This window comes from Urocampus carinirostris, chromosome 11, assembly GCF_059441175.1.
Source record: "Urocampus carinirostris isolate Australia breed hairy pipefish chromosome 11, RoL_Ucar_1.0, whole genome shotgun sequence".
NCBI classification, from domain to species: Eukaryota; Metazoa; Chordata; class Actinopteri; order Syngnathiformes; family Syngnathidae; genus Urocampus; species Urocampus carinirostris.
The window spans coordinates 20,247,158-20,272,440 of NC_142359.1; the positions used below are offsets into that span (position 1 = coordinate 20,247,158).

The following is a 25,283-nucleotide window of genomic DNA, read 5'->3' on the forward strand; positions in this document are numbered from 1 at the left end:
ATTTTTTAGTGGAAGTACAATGTTGGCCACAAGATTCACTTGATATGATTGGAAATTATTTGAATGCAACACAAACAGTTTCTTCTTTTTCCCTTTTTTCCACTTTTTTTAATTCCTCTAAACAAAATCTCATTGTGTTTATTTTTTCCGAGCTGTTACTTTTTTCCTTTTTGTTCTATATTTTTCCTTTCTTTCTTTTCATTTTTCTGGCTTTTTTCTAAATGTTTCCTTCTTTTTTTCTCCTCCTTTTGTTTCCTTATTCTCAGCTTTTCACTACTTTTTCATTTTGGTATTTTCCTTTTTTGTTCTATTCCCCTCTTCCTTCAAGTCACTTTGTCCATAATTTTACGTAATATTTGGTCATGATTGGGATTAAAGAAGCAAAAACAACCCGGAGAGCCGTTTAGGACCCGAAAGAGCCGGTTGCTTTTAGTGAGCCGAGCCGAAGAAGCCGGTTCTTGACAAACTCTACTAACTTTACTCAACTTTGTTCTACTTTGACTTCAAAATATCGCATTTAGGACACAATGTAAGGGGAACCTGTGTATTTTTACCTTCATGCACTGTAACTTTGACTGAATTCGCTTCATAATTAGCAATTTTGAGCCCTCATTTTTGTGCGCTGGCTAAATTTTCTTGTGCGCTGAGAATGTGCGAGAAGTGCGCGATTGCGCACGCGCGCAGCTTAGAGGGAACACTGCTGAAAACTTAAATAAATATTCTTTTTTTAATAGTTTGACACAAATATGTTGCAGGTGCACGAAAGGGCGGACACAGATGGGTGCAGGGACCGTTATAGTCCTTCTGGGTAAGTTTAAAAAAAAGGAACTTTTGAGCGAACCCTTGAATGATTTCAGTGTTAAAGATATACTTTCAAACACAAGGGACCATAACATTCTTCATGTCTGTCGGAGGCCAATTTGTGACTCAAAACGAAACCAACTTTGAGGTTCCTCTCGTGATGACTCTGGACGAGTCTTTTGTGGAGGAGTTAAACAATCACAGCAGTGAACAATACAAATTCCTTGAAGAGCAAGTGGTGTGCTTGGTGAGTAGAAGACACAGTTTGCATAGTTTGTAATCTTTCTCTGTTTAGCGCCTCTCTCTTTATTTCTCTTTCTCTCGCTCTCTTTTCTCTTTCTCTTGTTCTCCATCTCATTTTGTATCTTCCTTTCTCTATCTGTTTGTCTTATTTTTCTTTTCTTCGTCTATCTTTTTCTCTCTCTCTCTCCCTTTGTCAGTCTCCTTCTTTCTTCCTCTTTTTCTCTTTGTTTGAATCACCCTTTCTCTTTATCTGTTTCTCTTGTTTTTCTTTCTCTCTTTTTGTCTCTCTCTCTCTCTCTCTCTTCTCCCTTGTTCTATCACCCTTCTTCTTTCTTCCTCCTTTTCTCTATTTCTGTTTGTATCTCACTTTCTCTTTATCTGTTTCCCTTTTTTCTTTCTATCTCCCTCTCTCCTTTCTCTCTTGCTCCATCACTCTCCTTCTTTCTTCCTCCTTTTCTCTGTTTCTCTATCTCTGTTTGTATCTCTCTTTCTATTTATCTGTTTCTCTTATTTTCCCTCTCTCTCTCTTTCTCTCTCTCTCTCTTTCTCTCTCTCTCTCTCTTTTGCTCTATCACTTCCATTCTTTTCTTCCTCCTTTTCTTCTCTCTTTGTCTCTCCCTTTGTCTATTTCTTCCTATCTCTCTCTCTCTCTCTCTCTCTCCATCTCCCCCTCTCTTCTTATTTCTTTCTCTTTAGTTTTACTAGTCGAGTTTTTCTACCATCTTAAAATGAGTTTGACACTCCCAGTCTAACTTTAGGTTATCGTAATGTTGATTCCTTTTTACAGTGTGACTTCATTTACACACAAACTTTCCAGACTACTTTCATTAACACCATCTTCATTGGATTCAGGTAATACTTAATTCATCCCAAAATTGAAAACATTTCGAATGATTTATATTTTTTTTTGACTTTGAAGTCCACAAATGGGAAACACACAGGTGGAAGTAGCACTCAAGTTGAGCAATGCATCACTTGTTGAAAATCCAGAAGACGAAGTTCTTAACGCAATGGTAGATGCTGTGAACCGTACCTGCAACCCATTTAAATTAACAATTCTTCCTGAATCAATAGCAGTCATTTGTAAGCAAACCCGTCGGAAAAGTAAGTTATGTACAAAAACAGTATGACAACGAATAGCTGTTTTTTTTTTAGCAACTGAACCATTGACAACTCATGGACCATTTACGATGACAGCTACCATCTCAATTCTACAACCAGCTGTGACTCTTTCAGCCATCTTCTTGGTCCCTTTTGTGGAAGAATTGAACAATATTAGCAGCCAAGAATACAAAGGACTTGAGGCAGAAGTAGTATCAATGGTGCATATCAGCAAAATATTAATTATCTGGATAAAATTCATCTGTACTGTAATGTGTATGATCATGAGTTTCATTCTTTTGATAGTGTGACTTCATCTTCTTCCAAGAGTTTGGCAGTATTTTCTTGGCAACTGTTTTCATTGGATTTAGGTAAGATTTGAAACCCACGGTACTCCTGCCACAGAATGAATGACGCATTTTCCAAAATAATACTCAAACCTTTTAACTCAAGGCCACAAATGGGAAATACGCAAGTTGAAGTGGAACTCCAGTTCAACAACTCGGTTCCAGCTGAAGCCATTCCACAAGCCGATGAAGTCGTAGAAGCCCTGGTCGAAGCTGTGAATAGTCCCAACAACACCTTCTTTCTTGAACTGGATCCAGAATCTATCACAGCTGTTTGTAAGTAATATGACATTTCCTAGGTATTAACTGCTTCCGACCAAATAGAACTGAACACAATTATATTTACTTCGACGAGCAGTAAAATTTCTTTGGGCTTAGTACCAGGATTTTGTCTGTTCATCATCTTCATTCTGCTTACATTTCGAGGGTTAACTATGTGATGATTTAACTGCAGTCATATTCGAGTTATTTTTCTGATGGTGGCAATAAAACACGATTTCCTTTGTCCTAACAAAAAATTGATCAAGAAATGACTTTCACCAAAACAGCAAACGTACCAACATCCACCCAAGGACCAGAGCCATCCTTTGGTTCAACAACACCTATCGGTGGCTCACTTTCAGCAACGACCCAAGAAGAAACAACTACCATGTCAATATATACCCAACGACCAACGCCATCCTTTGGATCCACAACACCCATCATTGGCTCCTCATTAGCAATGACCCAAGAAGAAACAACTGCCATCTCAGTTTCAGCAGCAACTGTAAATCTTACAGCTATATTGTTGGAACCTTTCGTGGAAGAGTTATACGATAGCAACAGCCAAGAATACAAAGAACTTGAAGCGCAAGTGGTATCAATGGTAAGTCTTAGAAAAACCTATATTGTCTAAATTAGGTTATTCTTTTAGTACAGTTATGCAAATGTTCTCATGTTCCATTCTTATTGCAGTGCGACTTCATCTTCTTTCAAGAGTTTGGCAGTATTTTCTTGGTCACTGTTGTCATTGGATTTAGGTAAGATTTAAAAACCGCGGTACTCCTGCCACAGAATGAATGACAAGTTATCAAAATTAATACTGCAACCCTTTCACTCAAGGCCACAAATGGGAAACACGCAAGTTGAAGTGGAACTCCAGTTCAACAACTCGGTTCCAGCTGAAGCCATTCCACAAGCCGATGAAGTCGTAGAAGCCTTAGTCGAAGCTGTGAATAGCCCCAACAACACCTTCTCTCTCGAACTGGATCCAGAATCTATCACAGCCGTTTGTAAGTAATATGACATTTCCTAGCTATTAACTGCTTCCGACCAAATAGAACTGAACACAATTATATTTACTTCTACGAGCAATAAAAATTTTTTGGGCTTAGTCCCAGGGTTTTATCCGTTCATCATCTTGATTCTGCTTACATTTCGAGAGTTAACTATGTGATCTTTTATCTGCAGTCATATTTGAGTTATTTTTCTTATGGTGGCAATAAAACACAATTTCCTTTGTCCTAACAAAAACTGATCAAGAAATGACTTTCACCTAAACAGCAAATGTACCAACATCCACCCAAGGACCAGTGCCATCCTTTGGTTCAACAACACCTATCGATGGCTCACTTTCAGCAACGACCCAAGAAGAAACAACTGCCATCTCAGTTTCAGCAGCAACTGTAAATCTTACAGCTATATTGTTGGAACCTTTCGTGGAAGAGTTATACGATAGTAACAGCCAAGAATACAGAGAACTGGAAGCGCAAGTGGTATCAATGGTAAGTCAGAGAAAAACCTAAATTGTCTAAATTAGGTTATTCTTTTAGTACAGTTATGAAAATGTTCTCAAGGACCATTCTTATTGCAGTGTGACTTCATCTTCTTTCAAGAGTTTGGCAGTATTTTCTTGGTCACTGTTGTCATTGGATTTAGGTAAGATTTAAAAATCGCGGTACTCCTGCCACAGAATGAATGACAAGTTATCAAAATTAATACTGCAACCCTTTCACTCAAGGCCACAAATGGGAAACACGCAAGTTGAAGTGGAACTCCAGTTCAACAACTCGGTTCCAGCTGAAGCCATTCCACAAGCCGATGAAGTCGTAGAAGCCTTAGTCGAAGCTGTGAATAGCCCCAACAACACCTTCTCTCTCGAACTGGATCCAGAATCTATCACAGCCGTTTGTAAGTAATATGACATTTCCTAGCTATTAACTGCTTCCGACCAAATAGAACTGAACACAAGTATATTTACTTCGACGAGCAGTATAATTTCTTTGGGCTTAGTACCAGGATTTTGTCTGTTAATCATCTTGATTCTGCTTACATTTCGAGGGTTAAATATGTGATGATTTACCTGCAGTCATATTTGAGTTATTTTTCTGATGGTGGCAATAAAACACGATTTCCTTTGTCCTAACAAAAAATTGATCAAGAAATGACTTTCACCAAAACAGCAAACGTACCAACATCCACCCAAGGACCAGAGCCATCCTTTGGTTCAACAACACCTATCGGTGGCTCACTTTCAGCAACGACCCAAGAAGAAATAACTACCATGTCAATATATACCCAACGACCAACGCCATCCTTTGGATCCACAACACCCATCATTGGCTCCTCATTAGCAATGACCCAAGAAGAAACAACTGCCATCTCAGTTTCAGCAGCAACTGTAAATCTTACAGCTATATTGTTGGAACCTTTCGTGGAAGAGTTATACGATAGTAACAGCCAAGAATACAGAGAACTTGAAGCGCAAGTGGTATCAATGGTGAGTATGAGCAAAACCTATATTGTCTAAAGTAGGTTATTCTTTTAGTACAGTTATGCAAATGTTCTCATGTTCCATTCTTATTGCAGTGCGACTTAATCTTCTTTCAAGAGTTTGGCAGTATTTTCTTGGTCACTGTTGTCATTGGATTTAGGTAAGATTTAAAAACCGCGGTACTCCTGCCACAGAATGAATGACAAGTTATCAAAATTAATACTGCAACCCTTTCACTCAAGGCCACAAATGGGAAACACGCAAGTTGAAGTAGAACTCCAGTTCAACAATTCAGTACCGGCTGAAGCCATTCCACAAGCCGATGAAGTCGTAGAAGCCTTAGTCGAAGCTGTGAATAGCCCCAACAACACCTTCTCTCTCGAACTGGATCCAGAATCTATCACAGCCGTTTGTAAGTAATATGACATTTCCTAGCTATTAACTGCTTCCGACCAAATAGAACTGAACACAAGTATATTTACTTCGACGAGCAGTATAATTTCTTTGGGCTTAGTACCAGGATTTTGTCTGTTAATCATCTTGATTCTGCTTACATTTCGAGGGTTAAATATGTGATGATTTACCTGCAGTCATATTTGAGTTATTTTTCTGATGGTGGCAATAAAACACGATTTCCTTTGTCCTAACAAAAAATTGATCAAGAAATGACTTTCACCAAAACAGCAAACGTACCAACATCCACCCAAGGACCAGAGCCATCCTTTGGTTCAACAACACCTATCGGTGGCTCACTTTCAGCAACGACCCAAGAAGAAATAACTACCATGTCAATATATACCCAACGACCAACGCCATCCTTTGGATCCACAACACCCATCATTGGCTCCTCATCAGCAATGACCCAAGAAGAAACAACTGCCATCTCAGTTTCAGCAGCAACTGTAAATCTTACAGCTATATTGTTGGAACCTTTCGTGGAAGAGTTATACGATAGTAACAGCCAAGAATACAGAGAACTTGAAGCGCAAGTGGTATCAATGGTGAGTATGAGCAAAACCTATATTGTCTAAAGTAGGTTATTCTTTTAGTACAGTTATGCAAATGTTCTCATGTTCCATTCTTATTGCAGTGCGACTTAATCTTCTTTCAAGAGTTTGGCAGTATTTTCTTGGTCACTGTTGTCATTGGATTTAGGTAAGATTTAAAAACCGCGGTACTCCTGCCACAGAATGAATGACAAGTTATCAAAATTAATACTGCAACCCTTTCACTCAAGGCCACAAATGGGAAACACGCAAGTTGAAGTAGAACTCCAGTTCAACAATTCAGTACCGGCTGAAGCCATTCCACAAGCCGATGAAGTCGTAGAAGCCTTAGTCGAAGCTGTGAATAGCCCCAACAACACCTTCTCTCTCGAACTGGATCCAGAATCTATCACAGCCGTTTGTAAGTAATATGACATTTCCTAGCTATTAACTGCTTCCGACCAAATAGAACTGAACACAAGTATATTTACTTCGACGAGCAGTATAATTTCTTTGGGCTTAGTACCAGGATTTTGTCTGTTAATCATCTTGATTCTGCTTACATTTCGAGGGTTAAATATGTGATGATTTACCTGCAGTCATATTTGAGTTATTTTTCTGATGGTGGCAATAAAACACGATTTCCTTTGTCCTAACAAAAAATTGATCAAGAAATGACTTTCACCAAAACAGCAAACGTACCAACATCCACCCAAGGACCAGAGCCATCCTTTGGTTCAACAACACCTATCGGTGGCTCACTTTCAGCAACGACCCAAGAAGAAATAACTACCATGTCAATATATACCCAACGACCAACGCCATCCTTTGGATCCACAACACCCATCATTGGCTCCTCATCAGCAATGACCCAAGAAGAAACAACTGCCATCTCAGTTTCAGCAGCAACTGTAAATCTTACAGCTATATTGTTGGAACCTTTCGTGGAAGAGTTATACGATAGTAACAGCCAAGAATACAGAGAACTTGAAGCGCAAGTGGTATCAATGGTGAGTATGAGCAAAACCTATATTGTCTAAAGTAGGTTATTCTTTTAGTACAGTTATGCAAATGTTCTCATGTTCCATTCTTATTGCAGTGCGACTTAATCTTCTTTCAAGAGTTTGGCAGTATTTTCTTGGTCACTGTTGTCATTGGATTTAGGTAAGATTTAAAAACCGCGGTACTCCTGCCACAGAATGAATGACAAGTTATCAAAATTAATACTGCAACCCTTTCACTCAAGGCCACAAATGGGAAACACGCAAGTTGAAGTAGAACTCCAGTTCAACAATTCAGTACCGGCTGAAGCCATTCCACAAGCCGATGAAGTCGTAGAAGCCTTAGTCGAAGCTGTGAATAGCCCCAACAACACCTTCTCTCTCGAACTGGATCCAGAATCTATCACAGCCGTTTGTAAGTAATATGACATTTCCTAGCTATTAACTGCTTCCGACCAAATAGAACTGAACACAAGTATATTTACTTCGACGAGCAGTAAAATTTATTTGGGCTTAGTACCAGGATTTTGTTTGTTCATCATCTTCATTCTGCTTACATTTCGAGGGTTAACTATGTGATGATTTAACTGCAGTCATATTCGAGTTATTTTTCTGATGGTGGCAATAAAACACGATTTCCTTTGTCCTAACAAAAAATTGATCAAGAAATGACTTTCACCAAAACAGCAAACGTACCAACATCCACCCAAGGATCAGAGCCATCCTTTGGTTCAACAACACCTATCGGTGGCTCACTTTCAGCAACGACCCAAGAAGAAACAACTGCCGTCTCAGTTTCAGCAGCAACTGTAAATCTTACAGCTATATTGTTGGAACCTTTCGTGGAAGAGTTATACGATAGTAACAGCCAAGAATACAAAGAACTTGAAGCGCAAGTGGTATCAATGGTGAGTATGAGCGAAACCTGTAATATCTAAACTAAGTGATTATTTCAGTAATGTTACAGTATGTGAATGTTATCAAATTCCCTTCTTATTGCAGTGTGACTTCATCTTCTTTCAAGAGTTTGGCAGTATTTTCTTGGTCACTCTTGTCATTGGATTTAGGTAAGATTTAGAAATCGCGGTACTCCTGCCACAGAATGAATGACAAGTTATCAAAATTAATACTGCAACCCTTTCACTCAAGGCCACAAATGGGAAACACGCAAGTTGAAGTGGAACTCCAGTTCAACAACTCGGTTCCAGCTGAAGCCATTCCACAAGCCGATGAAGTCGTAGAAGCCTTAGTCGAAGCTGTGAATAGCCCCAACAACACTTTCTCTCTCGAACTGGATCCAGAATCTATCACAGCCGTTTGTAAGTAACATGACATTTCCTAGCTATTAACTGCTTCCGACCAAATAGAACTGAACACAAGGATATTTACTTCGACGAGCAGTAAAATTTCTTTGGGCTTAGTACCAGGATTTTGTCTGTTCGTCATCTTCATTCTGCTTACATTTCGAGGGTTAACTATGTGATGATTTAACTGCAGTCATATTCGAGTTATTTTTCTTATGGTGGCAATAAAACACGATTTCCTTTGTCCTAACGAAAAATTGATCAAGAAATGACTTTCACCAAAACAGCAAACGTACCAACATCCACCCAAGGACCAGAGCCATCCTTTGGTTCAACAACACCTATCGGTGGCTCACTTTCAGCAACGACCCAAGAAGAAACAACTGCCGTCTCAGTTTCAGCAGCAACTGTAAATCTTACAGCTATATTGTTGGAACCTTTCGTGGAAGAGTTATACGATAGTAACAGCCAAGAATACAGAGAACTGGAAGCGCAAGTGGTATCAATGGTAAGTCTGAGAAAAAAACTAAATTGTCTAAATTAGGTTATTCTTTTAGTACAGTTATGAAAATGTTCTCAAGTTCCATTCTTATTGCAGTGCGACTTCATCTTCTTTCAAGAGTTTGGCAGTATTTTCTTGGTCACTGTTGTCATTGGATTTAGGTAAGATTTAAAAACCGCGGTACTCCTGCCACAGAATGAATGACAAATTTTCAAAAATAATACTGCAACCTTTTCACTCAAGGCCACAAATGGGAAATACGCAAGTTGAAGTAGAACTCCAGTTCAACAATTCAGTACCGGCTGAAGCTATTCCACAAGCCGATGAAGTCGTAGAAGCCTTAGTCGAAGCTGTGAATAGCCCCAACAACACCTTCTCTCTCGAACTGGATCCAGAATCTATCACAGCCGTTTGTAAGTAATATGACATTTCCTAGCTATTAATTGCTTCCGACCAAATAGAACTGAACACAAGTATATTTACTTCGACGAGCAGTAAAATTTCTTTGGGCTTAGTACCAGGATTTTGTCTGTTAATCATCTTCATTCTGCTTACATTTCGAGGGTTAACTATGTGATGATTTAACTGCAGTCATATTCGAGTTATTTTTCTGATGGTGGCAATAAAACACGATTTCCTTTGTCCTAACAAAAAATTGATCAAGAAATGACTTTCACCAAAACAGCAAACGTACCAACATCCACCCAAGGACCAGAGCCATCCTTTGGTTCAACAACACCTATCGGTGGCTCACTTTCAGCAACGACCCAAGAAGAAATAACTGCCGTCTCAGTTTCAGCAGCAACTGTAAATCTTACAGCTATATTGTTGGAACCTTTCGTGGAAGAGTTATACGATAGTAACAGCCAAGAATACAGAGAACTGGAAGCGCAAGTGGTATCAATGGTAAGTCTGAGAAAAACCTAAATTGTCTAAATTAGGTTATTCCTTCAGTACAGTTATGAAAATGTTCTCAAGTTCCATTCTTATTGCAGTGTGACTTCATCTTCTTTCAAGAGTTTGGGAGTATTTTCTTGGTCACTGTTGTCATTGGATTTAGGTAAGATTTTAAACCCCCAGTACTCATACCACAGAATGAATGACAAATTTTCAAAAATAATACTGCAACCTTTTCACTCAAGGCCACAAATGGGAAATACGCAAGTTGAAGTGGAACTCCAGTTCAACAACTCGGTTCCAGCTGAAGCCATTCCACAAGCCGATGAAGTCGTAGAAGCCTTGGTCGAAGCTGTGAATAGCCCCAACAACACCTTCTCTCTCGAACTGGATCCAGAATCTATCACAGCCGTTTGTAAGTAATATGACATTTCCTAGCTATTAATTGCTTCCGACCAAATAGAACTGAACACAAGTATATTTACTTCGACGAGCAGTATAATATCTTTGGGCTTAGTACCAGGATTTTGTCTGTTAATCATCTTGATTCTGCTTACATTTCGAGGGTTAACTATGTGATGATTTACCTGCAGTCATATTTGAGTTATTTTTCTGATGGTGGCAATAAAACACGATTTCCTTTGTCCTAACAAAAAATTGATCAAGAAATGACTTTCACCAAAACAGCAAACGTACCAACATCCACCCAAGGACCAGAGCCATCCTTTGGTTCAACAACACCTATCGGTGGCTCACTTTCAGCAACGACCCAAGAAGAAACAACTGCCGTCTCAGTTTCAGCAGCAACTGTAAATCTTACAGCTATATTATTGGAACCTTTCGTGGAAGAGTTATACGATAGTAACAGCCAAGAATACAGAGAACTGGAAGCGCAAGTGGTATCAATGGTAAGTCTGAGAAAAACCTAAATTGTCTAAATTAGGTTATTCCTTCAGTACAGTTATGAAAATGTTCTCAAGTTCCATTCTTATTGCAGTGTGACTTCATCTTCTTTCAAGAGTTTGGGAGTATTTTCTTGGTCACTGTTGTCATTGGATTTAGGTAAGATTTTAAACCCCCAGTACTCATACCACAGAATGAATGACAAATTTTCAAAAATAATACTGCAACCTTTTCACTCAAGGCCACAAATGGGAAATACGCAAGTTGAAGTGGAACTCCAGTTCAACAACTCGGTTCCAGCTGAAGCCATTCCACAAGCCGATGAAGTCGTAGAAGCCTTGGTCGAAGCTGTGAATAGCCCCAACAACACCTTCTCTCTCGAACTGGATCCAGAATCTATCACAGCCGTTTGTAAGTAATATGACATTTCCGAACTATTAACTGCTTCCGACCAAATAGAACAGAACACAAGTATATTTACTTCGATGAGCAGTACTATTTCTTTGGGATTAGTACCAGGATTTTGTCTGTTCATCATCTTCATTCTGCTTACATTGCGAGGGTTAACTATGTGATGATTTAACTGCAGTCATATTCGAGTTATTTTTCTGATGGTGGCAATAAAACACGATTTCCTTTGTCCTAACAAAAAATTGATCAAGAAATGACTTTCACCAAAACAGCAAACGTACCAACATCCACCCAAGGATCAGAGCCATCCTTTGGTTCAACAACACCTATCGGTGGCTCACTTTCAGCAACGACCCAAGAAGAAACAACTGCCGTCTCAGTTTCAGCAGCAACTGTAAATCTTACAGCTATATTGTTGGAACCTTTCGTGGAAGAGTTATACGATAGTAACAGCCAAGAATACAAAGAACTTGAAGCGCAAGTGGTATCAATGGTGAGTATGAGCGAAACCTGTAATATCTAAACTAAGTGATTATTTCAGTAATGTTACAGTATGTGAATGTTATCAAATTCCCTTCTTATTGCAGTGTGACTTCATCTTCTTTCAAGAGTTTGGCAGTATTTTCTTGGTCACTCTTGTCATTGGATTTAGGTAAGATTTAGAAATCGCGGTACTCCTGCCACAGAATGAATGACAAGTTATCAAAATTAATACTGCAACCCTTTCACTCAAGGCCACAAATGGGAAACACGCAAGTTGAAGTGGAACTCCAGTTCAACAACTCGGTTCCAGCTGAAGCCATTCCACAAGCCGATGAAGTCGTAGAAGCCTTAGTCGAAGCTGTGAATAGCCCCAACAACACTTTCTCTCTCGAACTGGATCCAGAATCTATCACAGCCGTTTGTAAGTAACATGACATTTCCTAGCTATTAACTGCTTCCGACCAAATAGAACTGAACACAAGGATATTTACTTCGACGAGCAGTAAAATTTCTTTGGGCTTAGTACCAGGATTTTGTCTGTTCGTCATCTTCATTCTGCTTACATTTCGAGGGTTAACTATGTGATGATTTAACTGCAGTCATATTCGAGTTATTTTTCTTATGGTGGCAATAAAACACGATTTCCTTTGTCCTAACGAAAAATTGATCAAGAAATGACTTTCACCAAAACAGCAAACGTACCAACATCCACCCAAGGACCAGAGCCATCCTTTGGTTCAACAACACCTATCGGTGGCTCACTTTCAGCAACGACCCAAGAAGAAACAACTGCCGTCTCAGTTTCAGCAGCAACTGTAAATCTTACAGCTATATTGTTGGAACCTTTCGTGGAAGAGTTATACGATAGTAACAGCCAAGAATACAGAGAACTGGAAGCGCAAGTGGTATCAATGGTAAGTTTGAGAAAAACCTAAATTGTCTAAATTAGGTTATTCCTTCAGTACAGTTATGAAAATGTTCTCAAGTTCCATTCTTATTGCAGTGTGACTTCATCTTCTTTCAAGAGTTTGGGAGTATTTTCTTGGTCACTGTTGTCATTGGATTTAGGTAAGATTTTAAACCCCCAGTACTCATACCACAGAATGAATGACAAATTTTCAAAAATAATACTGCAACCTTTTCACTCAAGGCCACAAATGGGAAATACGCAAGTTGAAGTAGAACTCCAGTTCAACAATTCAGTACCGGCTGAAGCTATTCCACAAGCCGATGAAGTCGTAGAAGCCTTAGTCGAAGCTGTGAATAGCCCCAACAACACCTTCTCTCTCGAACTGGATCCAGAATCTATCACAGCCGTTTGTAAGTAATATGACATTTCCTAGCTATTAACTGCTTCCGACCAAATAGAACTGAACACAAGTATATTTACTTCGACGAGCAGTAAAATTTATTTGGGCTTAGTACCAGGATTTTATCTGTTCATCATCTTCATTCTGCTTACATTTCGAGGGTTAACTATGTGATGATTTAACTGCAGTCATATTCGAGTTATTTTTCTGATGGTGGCAATAAAACACGATTTCCTTTGTCCTAACAAAAAATTGATCAAGAAATGACTTTCACCAAAACAGCAAACGTACCAACATCCACCCAAGGACCAGAGCCATCCTTTGGTTCAACAACACCTATCGGTGGCTCACTCTCAGCAACGACCCAAGAAGAAATAACTACCATGTCAATATATACCCAACGACCAACGCCATCCTTTGGTTCAACAACACCCATCATTGGCTTCTCATCAGCAATGACCCAAGAAAAAACAACTGCCATCTCAGTTTCAGCAGCAACTGTAAATCTTACAGCTATATTGTTGGAACCTTTCGTGGAAGAGTTATACGATAGTAACAGCCAAGAATACAAAGAACTTGAAGCGCAAGTGGTATCAATGGTCAGTATGAGCGAAACCTGTAATATCTAAACTAAGTGATTATTTCAGTAATGTTACAGTATGTGAATGTTATCAAATTCCCTTCTTATTGCAGTGTGACTTCATCTTCTTTCAAGAGTTTGGCAGTATTTTCTTGGTCACTGTTGTCATTGGATTTAGGTAAGATTTAAAAATCGCGGTACTCCTGCCACAGAATGAATGACAAGTTATCAAAATTAATACTGCCACCCTTTCACTCAAGGCCACAAATGGGAAACACGCAAGTTGAAGTGGAACTCCAGTTCAACAACTCGGTTCCAGCTGAAGCCATTCCACAAGCCGATGAAGTCGTAGAAGCCTTAGTCGAAGCTGTGAATAGCCCCAACAACACCTTCTCTCTTGAACTGGATCCAGAATCTATCACAGCCGTTTGTAAGTAATATGACATTTCCTAGCTATTAATTGCTTCCGACCAAATAGAACTGAACACAAGTATATTTACTTCGACGATCAGTATAATATCTTTGGGCTTAGTACCAGGATTTTGTCTGTTAATCATCTTGATTCTGCTTACATTTCGAGGGTTAACTATGTGATGATTTAACTGCAGTCATATTCGAGTTATTTTTCTTATGGTGGCAATAAAACACGATTTCCTTTGTCCTAACGAAAAATTGATCAAGAAATGACTTTCACCAAAACAGCAAACGTACCAACATCCACCCAAGGACCAGAGCCATCCTTTGGTTCAACAACACCTATCGGTGGCTCACTTTCAGCAACGACCCAAGAAGAAACAACTGCCGTCTCAGTTTCAGCAGCAACTGTAAATCTTACAGCTATATTGTTGGAACCTTTCGTGGAAGAGTTATACGATAGTAACAGCCAAGAATACAGACAACTGGAAGCGCAAGTGGTATCAATGGTAAGTCTGAGAAAAAAACTAAATTGTCTAAATTAGGTTATTCTTTTAGTACAGTTATGCAAATGTTCTCATGTTCCATTCTTATTGCAGTGCGACTTCATCTTCTTTCAAGAGTTTGGCAGTATTTTCTTGGTCACTGTTGTCATTGGATTTAGGTAAGATTTAAAAACCGCGGTACTCCTGCCACAGAATGAATGACAAGTTATCAAAATTAATACTGCAACCCTTTCACTCAAGGCCACAAATGGGAAACACGCAAGTTGAAGTAGAACTCCAGTTCAACAACTCGGTTCCAGCTGAAGCCATTCCACAAGCCGATGAAGTCGTAGAAGCCTTAGTCGAAGCTGTGAATAGCCCCAACAACACCTTCTCTCTCGAACTGGATCCAGAATCTATCACAGCCGTTTGTAAGTAATATGACATTTCCTAGCTATTAACTGCTTCCGACCAAATAGAACTGAACACAAGTATATTTACTTCGACGAGCAGTAAAATTTATTTGGGCTTAGTACCAGGATTTTATCTGTTCATCATCTTCATTCTGCTTACATTTCGAGGGTTAACTATGTGATGATTTAACTGCAGTCATATTCGAGTTATTTTTCTGATGGTGGCAATAAAACACGATTTTCTTTGTCCTAACAAAAAATTGATCAAGAAATGACTTTCACCAAAACAGCAAACGTACCAACATCCACCCAAGGACCAGAGCCATCCTTTGGTTCAACAACACCTATCGGTGGCTCACTCTCAGCAACGACCCAAGAAGAAATAACTACCATGTCAATATATACCCAACGACCAACGCCATCCTTTGGTTCAACAACACCCATCATTGGCTTCTCATCAGCAATGACCCAAGAAAAAACAACTGCCATCTCAGTTTCAGCAGCAACTGTAAATCTTACAGCTATATTGTTGGAACCTTTCGTGGAAGAGTTATACGATAGTAACAGCCAAGAATACAAAGAACTTGAAGCGCAAGTGGTATCAATGGTGAGTATGAGCGAAACCTGTAATATCTAAACTAAGTGATTATTTCAGTAATGTTACAGTATGTGAATGTTATCAAATTCCCTTCTTATTGCAGTGTGACTTCATCTTCTTTCAAGAGTTTGGCAGTATTTTCTTGGTCACTGTTGTCATTGGATTTAGGTAAGATTTAGAAATCGCGGTACTCCTGCCACAGAATGAATGACAAGTTATCAAAATTAAAACTGCAACCCTTTCACTCAAGGCCACAAATGGGAAACACGCAAGTTGAAGTGGAACTCCAGTTCAACAACTCGGTTCCAGCTGAAGCCATTCCACAAGCCGATGAAGTCGTAGAAGCCTTGGTCGAAGCTGTGAATAGCCCCAACAACACCTTCTCTCTCGGACTGGATCCAGAATCTATCACAGCCGTTTGTAAGTAATATGACATTTCCTAGCTATTAACTGCTTCCGACCAAATAGAACTGAACACAAGTATATTTACTTCGATGAGCAGTAAAATTTCTTTGGGCTTAGTACCAGGATTTTATCTGTTCATCATCTTCATTCTGCTTACATTTCGAGGGTTAACTATGTGATGATTTAACTGCAGTCATATTCGAGTTATTTTTCTTATGGTGGCAATAAAACACGATTTCCTTTGTCCTAACAAAAAATTGATCAAGAAATGACTTTCACCAAAACAGCAAACGTACCAACATCCACCCAAGGACCAGAGCCATCCTTTGGTTCAACAACACCTATCGGTGGCTCACTTTCAGCAACGACCCAAGAAGAAACAACTGCTGTCTCAGTTTCAGCAGCAACTGTAAATCTTACAGCTATATTGTTGGAACCTTTCGTGGAAGAGTTATACGATAGTAACAGCCAAGAATACAGAGAACTGGAATCGCAAGTGGTATCAATGGTAAGTCTGAGAAAAACCTAAATTGTCTAAATTAGGTTATTCCTTCAGTACAGTTATGAAAATGTTCTCAAGTTCCATTCTTATTGCAGTGTGACTTCATCTTCTTTCAAGAGTTTGGGAGTATTTTCTTGGTCACTGTTGTCATTGGATTTAGGTAAGATTTTAAACCCCCAGTACTCATACCACAGAATGAATGACAAATTTTAAAAAATAATACTGCAACCTTTTCACTCAAGGCCACAAATGGGAAATACGCAAGTTGAAGTGGAACTCCAGTTCAACAACTCGGTTCCAGCTGAAGCCATTCCACAAGCCGATGAAGTCGTAGAAGCCTTAGTCGAAGCTGTGAATAGCCCCAACAACACCTTCTCTCTTGAACTGGATCCAGAATCTATCACAGCCGTTTGTAAGTAATATGACATTTCCTAGCTATTAACTGCTTCCGACCAAATACAACTGAACACAAGTATATTTACTTCGACGACCAGTAAAATTTCTTTGGGCTTAGTACCAGGATTTTGTTTGTTCATCATCTTGATTCTGCTTACATTTCAAGGGTTAACTATGTGATGATTTAACTGCAGTCATATTCAAGTTATTTTTCTTATGGTGGCAATAAAACACGATTTCCTTTGTTCTAACAATAAAATTGATCAAGAAATGACTTTCACCAAAACAGCAAACGTACCTACATCCACCTTTGGTTCAACAACACCTATCAGTGGCTCACTTTCAGCAACGACCCAAGAAGAAATAACTACCATGTCAACATATACCCAAGGACCAGCACCATCCTTTGGTTCCACTACACCCATCATTGGATCCTCATCAGCAATGACCCAAGAAGAAACAACTGCCATCTCAGTTTCAGCAGCAACTGTAAATCTTACAGCTATATTGTTGGAACCTTTCGTGGAAGAGTTATACGATAGTAACAGCCAAGAATACAGAGAACTTGAAGCGCAAGTGGTATCAATGGTGAGTATGAGCAAAACCTATATTGTCTAAAGTAGGTTATTCTTTTAGTAGAGTTATGAAAATGTTATCAAATTCCCTTCTTATTGCAGTGTGACTTCATCTTCTTTCAAGAGTTTGGCAGTATTTTCTTGGTCACTGTTGTCATTGGATTTAGGTAAGATTTAAAAACCGCGGTATTCATGCCACAGAATGAATGACAAGTTATCAAAATTAATACTGCAACCTTTTCACTCAAGGCCACAAATGGGAAATACGCAAGTTGAAGTGGAACTCCAGTTCAACAACTCGGTTCCAGCTGAAGCCATTCCACAAGCCGATGAAGTCGTAGAAGCCCTGGTCGAAGCTGTGAATAGTCCCAACAACTCCTTTCCTCTCGAACTGGATCCAGAATCTATCATAGCCGTGTGTAAGTCATATAACATTTCTTAGCTATAAACGGATTCCAGCCAAATAGAATTGAACACATTTATATTTACTTCTACGAGCAATAAATTTTTTTCGGGCTTCGTCCCAGGATTTTATCTGTTCATCAACTTGATTCTGCCGACAGTTAGAGGGTTACCTAAATGACGATTTATCAGCAGTCATGTTTGAGTTGTTTTTCTGATGGTGGCGTTAATAGATGATTTTATTTGCCCAGATAAAAATGTATCAAGTATTTAAATTGACTTTCACCAAAACAGCAAACGTACCAACATCCACCCAAGGACCAGCGCCATCCTTTGGTTCAACAACACCTATCGGTGGCTCACTTTCAGCAATGACCCAAGAAGAAACAACTGCCGTCTCAGTTTCAGCAGCTACTATAAATCTGACAGCTATATTGTTGGAACCTTTCGTTGAAGAGTTATACGATAGTAACAGCCAAGAATACAGAGAACTTGAAGCGCAAGTGGTATCAATGGTGAGTATGAGAAAAACCTGTAATATCTAAGTGATTTTTTTTTAGTAATGTTTTGTGAATGTTATCAAATTTCATTCTTATTTCAGTGCGACTTTATCTTTTTCCAAGAGTTTGGCAACATTTTCTTGGTTACCGTTGTCATTGGATTTAGGTAAGATCTGAAACCCACCGTATTCTAGCCACAGATTGAATGACACTCTATTAAAATAGTACTGCATGTTTTTCACTCAAGGCCACTAATGGGAAACACGCAAGTTGAAGTGGAACTCCAGTTCAACAATTCAGTACCGGCTGAATCCATTCCACAAGCCAATGAAGTCGTAGAAACATTGGTTGAAGCTGTGAATAGTCCCAACAACTTCTCTCTTACTCTGGATCCAGACTCTATCACAGCCGTTTGTAAGTAATAATGGATTTTCCTTAATCTTAACTGATTCAACCCAATCATATTGAACATATTTATACATATTCCACATGCAAGAATGTCCCCCAGGGCTCAGTCCTACAGTTTTATTTGTTGATTATCATTGCTCTCCTTACCTTGGGGGAATTACTGGTTTGATTATTTATCAGCGGCTCTGTCTAAATTGTTTTTCTTCTGCTGACATTTGAGGACATTTGTTTGAACAAAAAATGATCCAATTTCTGAAATTATTCTAACCAAAACAGCAAACATACCATCATCCCCCCAAGGAACAACATCATCCTTTGGTTCAACAGCACCCATTACAAGCTCATCATCAGCAACGACCCAAGATAAAACACCTACTTCCATCTCAGTTTCACCATCAGTCGTGACACTTACAGCCACTTTGTTGGAGCCGTTTGTGGAGGAATTGAACAATCGCAGTAGTGAACAATACGAAGAACTTGAAACACAAGTGATATCTACGGTGGGTATACATTCATATTATTCTATTATTCCAGATTACCTGCTTATGTATCCATCCATTTAATTTTTTTTTCCAAACTATTTGAATTTGATGCAAGGGACTAGCTGAATAATTTGTCAGACCTGGATTTTCCTGTTTCCAGTCCAGATATTGTTATAGGTACGCTAAGGTGCTAAAAGCCAGCTGTATACCGCTAAAGAATCCTTTATATGTAAGCTCACTAAGTACTGCATGTTCACTGTTATGACACTTTATGATAAAAACCCACATCACAAACTGTAATTACCCACAAACGCTAGCCAAGCACACCGAAATATTTGATTGGGTAAGCGGTAGGGATGGGCGTAAATATTGCAACACAAAACGTTCCCCTCTCTCTTTCGTTTGCTGTTTTTTGTGACATTTATAAAATAACTCTGCATGCACCTGGTTTTGAAACCATTATTTACGAAACAAATGAAGGTCAAAACGAGCCTTAATGATCTTAAGTAACTTTGGTAGGGTGATAAGATTAAAGTGGAATATCTGTTAATATGGGACAAGGGCTTTGGCATTATTGTCATTTCCTAAATTTTATCAAATCATCTAACGTCACACAGAGAAATTGCGGGTTTGTTGGTTTTGCTAAATTTTGTCTAAAAATATATGGTATGGCTCTCATTTAAATAAAATCAAAAATATTTGCTATTATGGCTTTTTGGGTCAAAAAGGTTCCAGACTCCTGAGCTAGAGACTTCCTTTTATCTATTTTATACATACTCAGAGATTCACAGCGGACCGTATGTTTGACATAGTTGGTGTTAAAGGAGTTCTGCCCTGTTCAGAACTACTGAGGCATCAGTTCACCAGGTGGAGTTTGGCTTACTCGCTTGAGTCACGTAATTTACCCGAAGTTACCGAGTAAATTATTGTTGTCATAGAGTGAACTAAAGTAAGGACGCTTGAAGTGGTCTTCTGGTTAACTAGAACATTTGTCTTCTCATCTCATCTCATCAGCTGCACCGCTTATCCTCAGTAGGGTCGCGGGGATGCCGGAGCCCATCCCAGCAATCATCGAGCAGTGGGCAGGGGACACCCTCAACTGGTTGCTAGCCAATCACAGGGCACACTGGGACAGACAACTCGCTCGCTCATTCACACCTAGGGACAATTTGGACCAGCCAATTCACCTGAAATGCATGTCTTTGGAATGTGGGAGGAAACCGGAGTGCCCGGAGGAAACCCACGCAAGCACGGGGAGAACATACAAACTCCGCACAGTAAGGCCGGGAGCTGGATTTGAACCCACTCAGGACGTTCCCACGACCTCAGAACTATGCCGCACACGCGCTAACCACTGCGCCGCCGTGCTGCCACATTTGTCTTTATTCTTCTAAATTTCCTAAAAACACAGAATACAACAGAAATACAAGTCCGAGAAATAATTAACAAACCATCTTGGTGTAGCATCCTAGCTTAACGGGGTAGTATAGCGTAAGGTAGTGGTCAAAACCGTTCGCCCTTCCAGGGTCAGATACATGACCAATAACAGAAATGTTCCTACTTTTATACCCATAACAACTAATGTGCGCCACCCCATTGACAAAATAAAATAAACATGGCTGACGCGAATGCATACATTTTGGCTCCGATACCTGGTATACGGAGATGTTTGTTTGTGATTAATCAAGTGAGCAATTCATTCAAATTGCTCAGGCGACTGTGACCAAGTAGAAATGTTCTTAGGCAAGTGGCACTTGATGCTGCAGTATCAGTCGGTAAAGAGTAGTTGAATTTGAGTGCTTTATAAACGAAGTGCCATTTATGACAAAGTTACCAAAAAATCTTGAGAAAATAAGGACATGTTTTGCATTTTTGTGTTGGGTAGATGACTTTGACCATGTCATTTTATAAGTAACTCGCATGCTAAAAAAGTGGGAACATTTCAGATCGGGAGGATATTAATTTGTGGTAAGATTGCAGCCCGTTATTGTAGATCCTGCAGACAACGACAAATATTGTAGAATGATTTATCTTAAATGTTGGTAAATGAGAGATGCTAACTGTGGTCTTTGAAGAATCTGTCCAGGAAAGGAGCCACATTTAGTGGTGGGAGGCCAATAAAACAGTTTCATACAGAGGAAATACCAATCTCAGCACATCACCAGATTAGGACGATCAAGGCACCTTGACCTTCATTGGTTACACAATCATTTAAGGGCCAGTTGCATAACGTGCAGTAGTTCTCCTCAGAAGTTTTTACAGAGTTGACTGTTTTTCTCTATTATATTGTCACCCACCATCGGATATACGTTTGAAGATATATGGATGGATGAATAAACATCACATAAGCAAACACACCATTTTTATTTTTCCACATGTATTTAACAAAACTTTTATTGTTCTTACAGTGTGACTCAATCCTGTTGCAAGAATTTGGAACCATTTTCATTGGCACCATTGTTAATGAATTTAGGTAATAAACACAGAGGCACCAGGCAATGTTAAATCTCTCTCAAACTAACGCATCGTCTCCTATTTTATTTTTAGTCCAGAAGAGGAAAACACAAAAGTGGAAATGGACATGGTATTCAACAATTCAGTACCAAATGGTCAAATCCCAGAAGCTGATGTGGTCGTTGAAACTTTGGTACAAGCTCTGAATAGTACCCCTAGCAATTTTCCGATTACTTTCATTCCAGACTCAATTGCGGTCATCTGTAAGTTAAGACTTCTGTAGTCACCATACAATAATCATCTTAGTATAAATGATGAATTCTTTGATGATTAATCATTTTCATGTAAACAGCTGAAACGTTTGAAACAACGAATCAACCCTCACCTACTCAACTGCCTTTTGCTACCGCCACTCATGGTCCGACCCCCACTGATAGGCCAAGTACCACTCAGGCCCCAGCAACTCAAGGGTCAACTGCTACTGAAGGGCAGACCACCACTCTTGTAAAGACAACTCATGAGCCTTTCACCACCCATGCCCCTGCATCTCAAGGCGCAACCACCACCCATGCCCCTGAAACTGAAGAGCCAACTGCGACTGAAGAGCCAGCCACCACTCTTGCTCAAACAACTCATGGGCCTTTCACTACCCATGCCCCTGCATCTCAAGGCGCAACCACCACCCATGCCCCTGCAACTGAAGAGCCAACTGCAACTGAAGGGCCAGCCACCACTCTTGTACAGACAACTCATGGGCCTTTCACAACCCAGGCCCCTGCATCTCAAGGCGCAACCACCACCCATGCCCCTGAAACTGAAGGGTCAACTGCAACTGAAGGGTCAGCCACCACTCTTGTACAGACAACGCAAGGGCCTTTCACAACCCATGCCCCTGCATCTCAAGGCGCAACCACCACCCATGCCCCTGAAACTGAAGAGCCAACTGCGACTGAAGAGCCAGCCACCACTCTTGCTCAAACAACTCATGGGCCTTTCACTACCCATGCCCCTGCATCTCAAGGCGCAACCACCACCCATGCCCCTGCAACTGAAGAGCCAACTGCAACTGAAGGGCCAGCCACCACTCTTGTACAGACAACTCATGGGCCTTTCACAACCCAGGCCCCTGCATCTCAAGGCGCAACCACCACCCATGCCCCTGAAACTGAAGGGTCAACTGCAACTGAAGGGTCAGCCACCACTCTTGTACAGACAACGCAAGGGCCTTTCACAACCCATGCCCCTGCATCTCAAGGCGCAACCACCACCCATGCCCCTGCAACTGAAGAGCCAACTGCAACTGAAGGGCCAGCCACCACTCTTGTACAGACAACTCATGGGCCTTTCACAACCCGGGCCCCTGCATCTCAAGGCGCAACCACCACCCATGCCCCTGAAACTGAAGGGTCAACTGCAACTGAAGGGTCAGCCACCACTCTTGTACAGACAACTCATGGGCCTTTCACAACCCAGTCCCCTGCATCTCAAGGCGCAACCACCACCCATGCCCCTGAAACTGAAGGGCCAACTGCGACTGAAGGCCCAGCCACCACTCTAGTACAAACAACTCATGGGGCTTTCACAACCCAGTCCCCTGCATCTCAAGGCGCAACCGCGACCCAGGCCCCTGCAACTGAAGAGCCAACTGCAACTGAAGGTCCAGCCACCACACTTGTTCAGACACCACATGGGTCGACCCCCACTGATAGACCAAGTACCACAAATGTCCCCAATACTCAAGGGCCAACCACAAGACATGCTCCTGCAACGGAAGGGCCAACTACTCCTCATGGCGCTGTAAGTCATCGGGCAAGTTCTCCAAATCCAACGACCACAGCTGTTTCCACAACTGCGCCACCAATTTTTGTCCTGTCGGCAACTTTGGTGGAACCATTTTTGGAAGAATACAATGATGTGAACAGCGCACCGTACAAAGCTCTAGAAAACAGAGTTGTCACAACGGTAAGTGTCATTTTTAGGCTTTATTGGGTATATTTTTCTGGATTCTTATTTGTTGGCCCCCCACTCCAATTTACAGTGTGACACCATCTACAGGCTGAGATTTGGTATCATCTTCATCCGCACCTTTGTTATCAGGATTTTGTAAGTTGTTTGAATTGTTTTGAGATGCTAAAAGGGGGTGTACGAATTCAAATGAAGTGTTGGTTTTGTTGTTGTTTTTTCTATACAGCCGCGCCGTTGTGTTGACGCGAATGGATAACACGCGGGTGAACGTGGGATTAGAGTTCAGTAACACATCTGCAACTCCTGTAGACAGTGTTGTAGTTGCCACCCTAGAGGAAACGCTTGGTCAGCCCAACAACACGTTCAACATTAGCATTGTCACTGAAACTCTGGAAGTGATTCGTGAGTTTCCCGCCGTGAAATTGTTGACAGCTGACGTGATGTTACCACCTTTTCGTTGCAATTTTGCTGTTGGTACAAATCTTAACCGATTGTCTTTTGATTGAATTCTCAGAATCGCCGCACAAAACAAATTCAACAGCAAAACCCAATGCCACTGAATCCCCTGCTCCGACTGCCACCAAGAATCCCATGACTAGCGCCACCTCACTCACCACACGCACTTTGAGGTTTACGTCTGTTGGCGAGACGTTCATAAGTGACTTGCTTAATCAGTCTTCTGCCGCATTTGCTAACCGAGCAGCAATTATCAGGATGACGGTGAGACACTTCAAGTTGACTCTCAACTACCGTGAAACCCAAAACTTAAGGCGGTCTTTTTTGCTTCATTTTAAACACTGCAGCTTTAACTACGGTGCAGCGTATTCTTTTTTCTTTTTTATGGCGGGAAAAACATTTTGCCCAGCAACCGTAAACCAATAGAATAAATAAGCAGTTCGCAGTGGTCCAATTAAATTGTGTGATTACTGTAAATTCTGGGCAATGAGCCGCTACATTTTTGTTGTAATATCTTTTTGTGTAAACACTTAAAGAAGCACTTCTGTGAAAATAATTAGTCCATGTTTTTGTCAATATTATTTATGTAATATATAACACTACTGTCTGCGTTTGGCTTTAAAAATCGCCATGTTGAATGGTTACATCATTTTGAATGATAATGAATTTACAGTTGTTTAAAGAGAATAAAGCAACAAAACATGACAACCATGAATGATTGATTGTCAGTACTTAAATAAAGAAGCAGGAAAATCTGTTTTCCAATTCATAATTGAAGTATTAGTAAGAGTTGATTTTGCCTTCAGAGATACAGTATTGAGTAGGTTTTTTTTAATACTAACATTGATTCAAGAGTTTTTAGTTGATTCGAAGACATTTGAACGGTTTAAGAAATCTTTCTTTTCTGAATTCTGGATCTAACCAAAAATGTTTTTTTTCTGCAGCTTGAACCTCTCTACAAAGTCACATTTTCATCATTTAAGGACCTTACAGTCACGTCATTCAGGTATAGTTTATAAATAACTATGGATGCAGATATGGTGATACCTCTGAATACAAATAAATTATTTCCTGTATCGTACTCGTATCTAGAGATGCTCGTACATTGACCTAATTTTCCCAAAATTAAAGGTGGGGTATGTTGTTTGACTTCTCCTTTAAAAGTTGAAAGTTAAATATTTTCTCTATTTTGTCTGGAATTACAACC

At 40.1% G+C, this 25,283-nt stretch overlaps 1 protein-coding gene across 1 annotated transcript in view; it reads left to right on the plus strand.

Annotated features, from left to right (window-relative positions):
* Positions 1-770: 770 nt before the first annotated feature.
* The window catches only part of LOC148356720 (uncharacterized), a 29,069-nt gene continuing 4,556 nt past the window's right edge, over positions 771-25,283 (plus strand). Inside the window, 68 exon segments of the mRNA XM_088348002.1 lie at positions 771-808; positions 885-1,048; positions 1,832-1,896; positions 1,964-2,127; positions 2,185-2,366; positions 2,452-2,516; positions 2,599-2,768; positions 3,131-3,357; positions 3,447-3,511; positions 3,594-3,763; positions 4,035-4,255; positions 4,345-4,409; positions 4,492-4,661; positions 5,021-5,250; positions 5,340-5,404; positions 5,487-5,656; positions 6,016-6,245; positions 6,335-6,399; positions 6,482-6,651; positions 7,011-7,240; positions 7,330-7,394; positions 7,477-7,646; positions 7,919-8,139; positions 8,234-8,298; positions 8,381-8,550; positions 8,823-9,043; positions 9,134-9,198; positions 9,281-9,450; positions 9,723-9,943; positions 10,033-10,097; positions 10,180-10,349; positions 10,622-10,842; positions 10,932-10,996; positions 11,079-11,248; positions 11,521-11,741; positions 11,836-11,900; positions 11,983-12,152; positions 12,425-12,645; positions 12,735-12,799; positions 12,882-13,051; positions 13,324-13,392; positions 13,489-13,640; positions 13,735-13,799; positions 13,882-14,051; positions 14,324-14,544; positions 14,635-14,699; positions 14,782-14,951; positions 15,224-15,292; positions 15,389-15,540; positions 15,635-15,699; positions 15,782-15,951; positions 16,224-16,444; positions 16,534-16,598; positions 16,681-16,850; positions 17,124-17,422; positions 17,512-17,576; positions 17,659-17,828; positions 18,106-18,326; positions 18,413-18,477; positions 18,559-18,725; positions 18,996-19,219; positions 21,610-21,674; positions 21,749-21,918; positions 22,008-23,617; positions 23,694-23,758; positions 23,847-24,022; positions 24,135-24,340; positions 25,021-25,082. Of these exon segments, the coding sequence (XP_088204128.1) occupies positions 778-808; positions 885-1,048; positions 1,832-1,896; positions 1,964-2,127; positions 2,185-2,366; positions 2,452-2,516; positions 2,599-2,768; positions 3,131-3,357; positions 3,447-3,511; positions 3,594-3,763; positions 4,035-4,255; positions 4,345-4,409; positions 4,492-4,661; positions 5,021-5,250; positions 5,340-5,404; positions 5,487-5,656; positions 6,016-6,245; positions 6,335-6,399; positions 6,482-6,651; positions 7,011-7,240; positions 7,330-7,394; positions 7,477-7,646; positions 7,919-8,139; positions 8,234-8,298; positions 8,381-8,550; positions 8,823-9,043; positions 9,134-9,198; positions 9,281-9,450; positions 9,723-9,943; positions 10,033-10,097; positions 10,180-10,349; positions 10,622-10,842; positions 10,932-10,996; positions 11,079-11,248; positions 11,521-11,741; positions 11,836-11,900; positions 11,983-12,152; positions 12,425-12,645; positions 12,735-12,799; positions 12,882-13,051; positions 13,324-13,392; positions 13,489-13,640; positions 13,735-13,799; positions 13,882-14,051; positions 14,324-14,544; positions 14,635-14,699; positions 14,782-14,951; positions 15,224-15,292; positions 15,389-15,540; positions 15,635-15,699; positions 15,782-15,951; positions 16,224-16,444; positions 16,534-16,598; positions 16,681-16,850; positions 17,124-17,422; positions 17,512-17,576; positions 17,659-17,828; positions 18,106-18,326; positions 18,413-18,477; positions 18,559-18,725; positions 18,996-19,219; positions 21,610-21,674; positions 21,749-21,918; positions 22,008-23,617; positions 23,694-23,758; positions 23,847-24,022; positions 24,135-24,340; positions 25,021-25,082 (11,279 nt within the window). The 5' untranslated portion in view covers positions 771-777.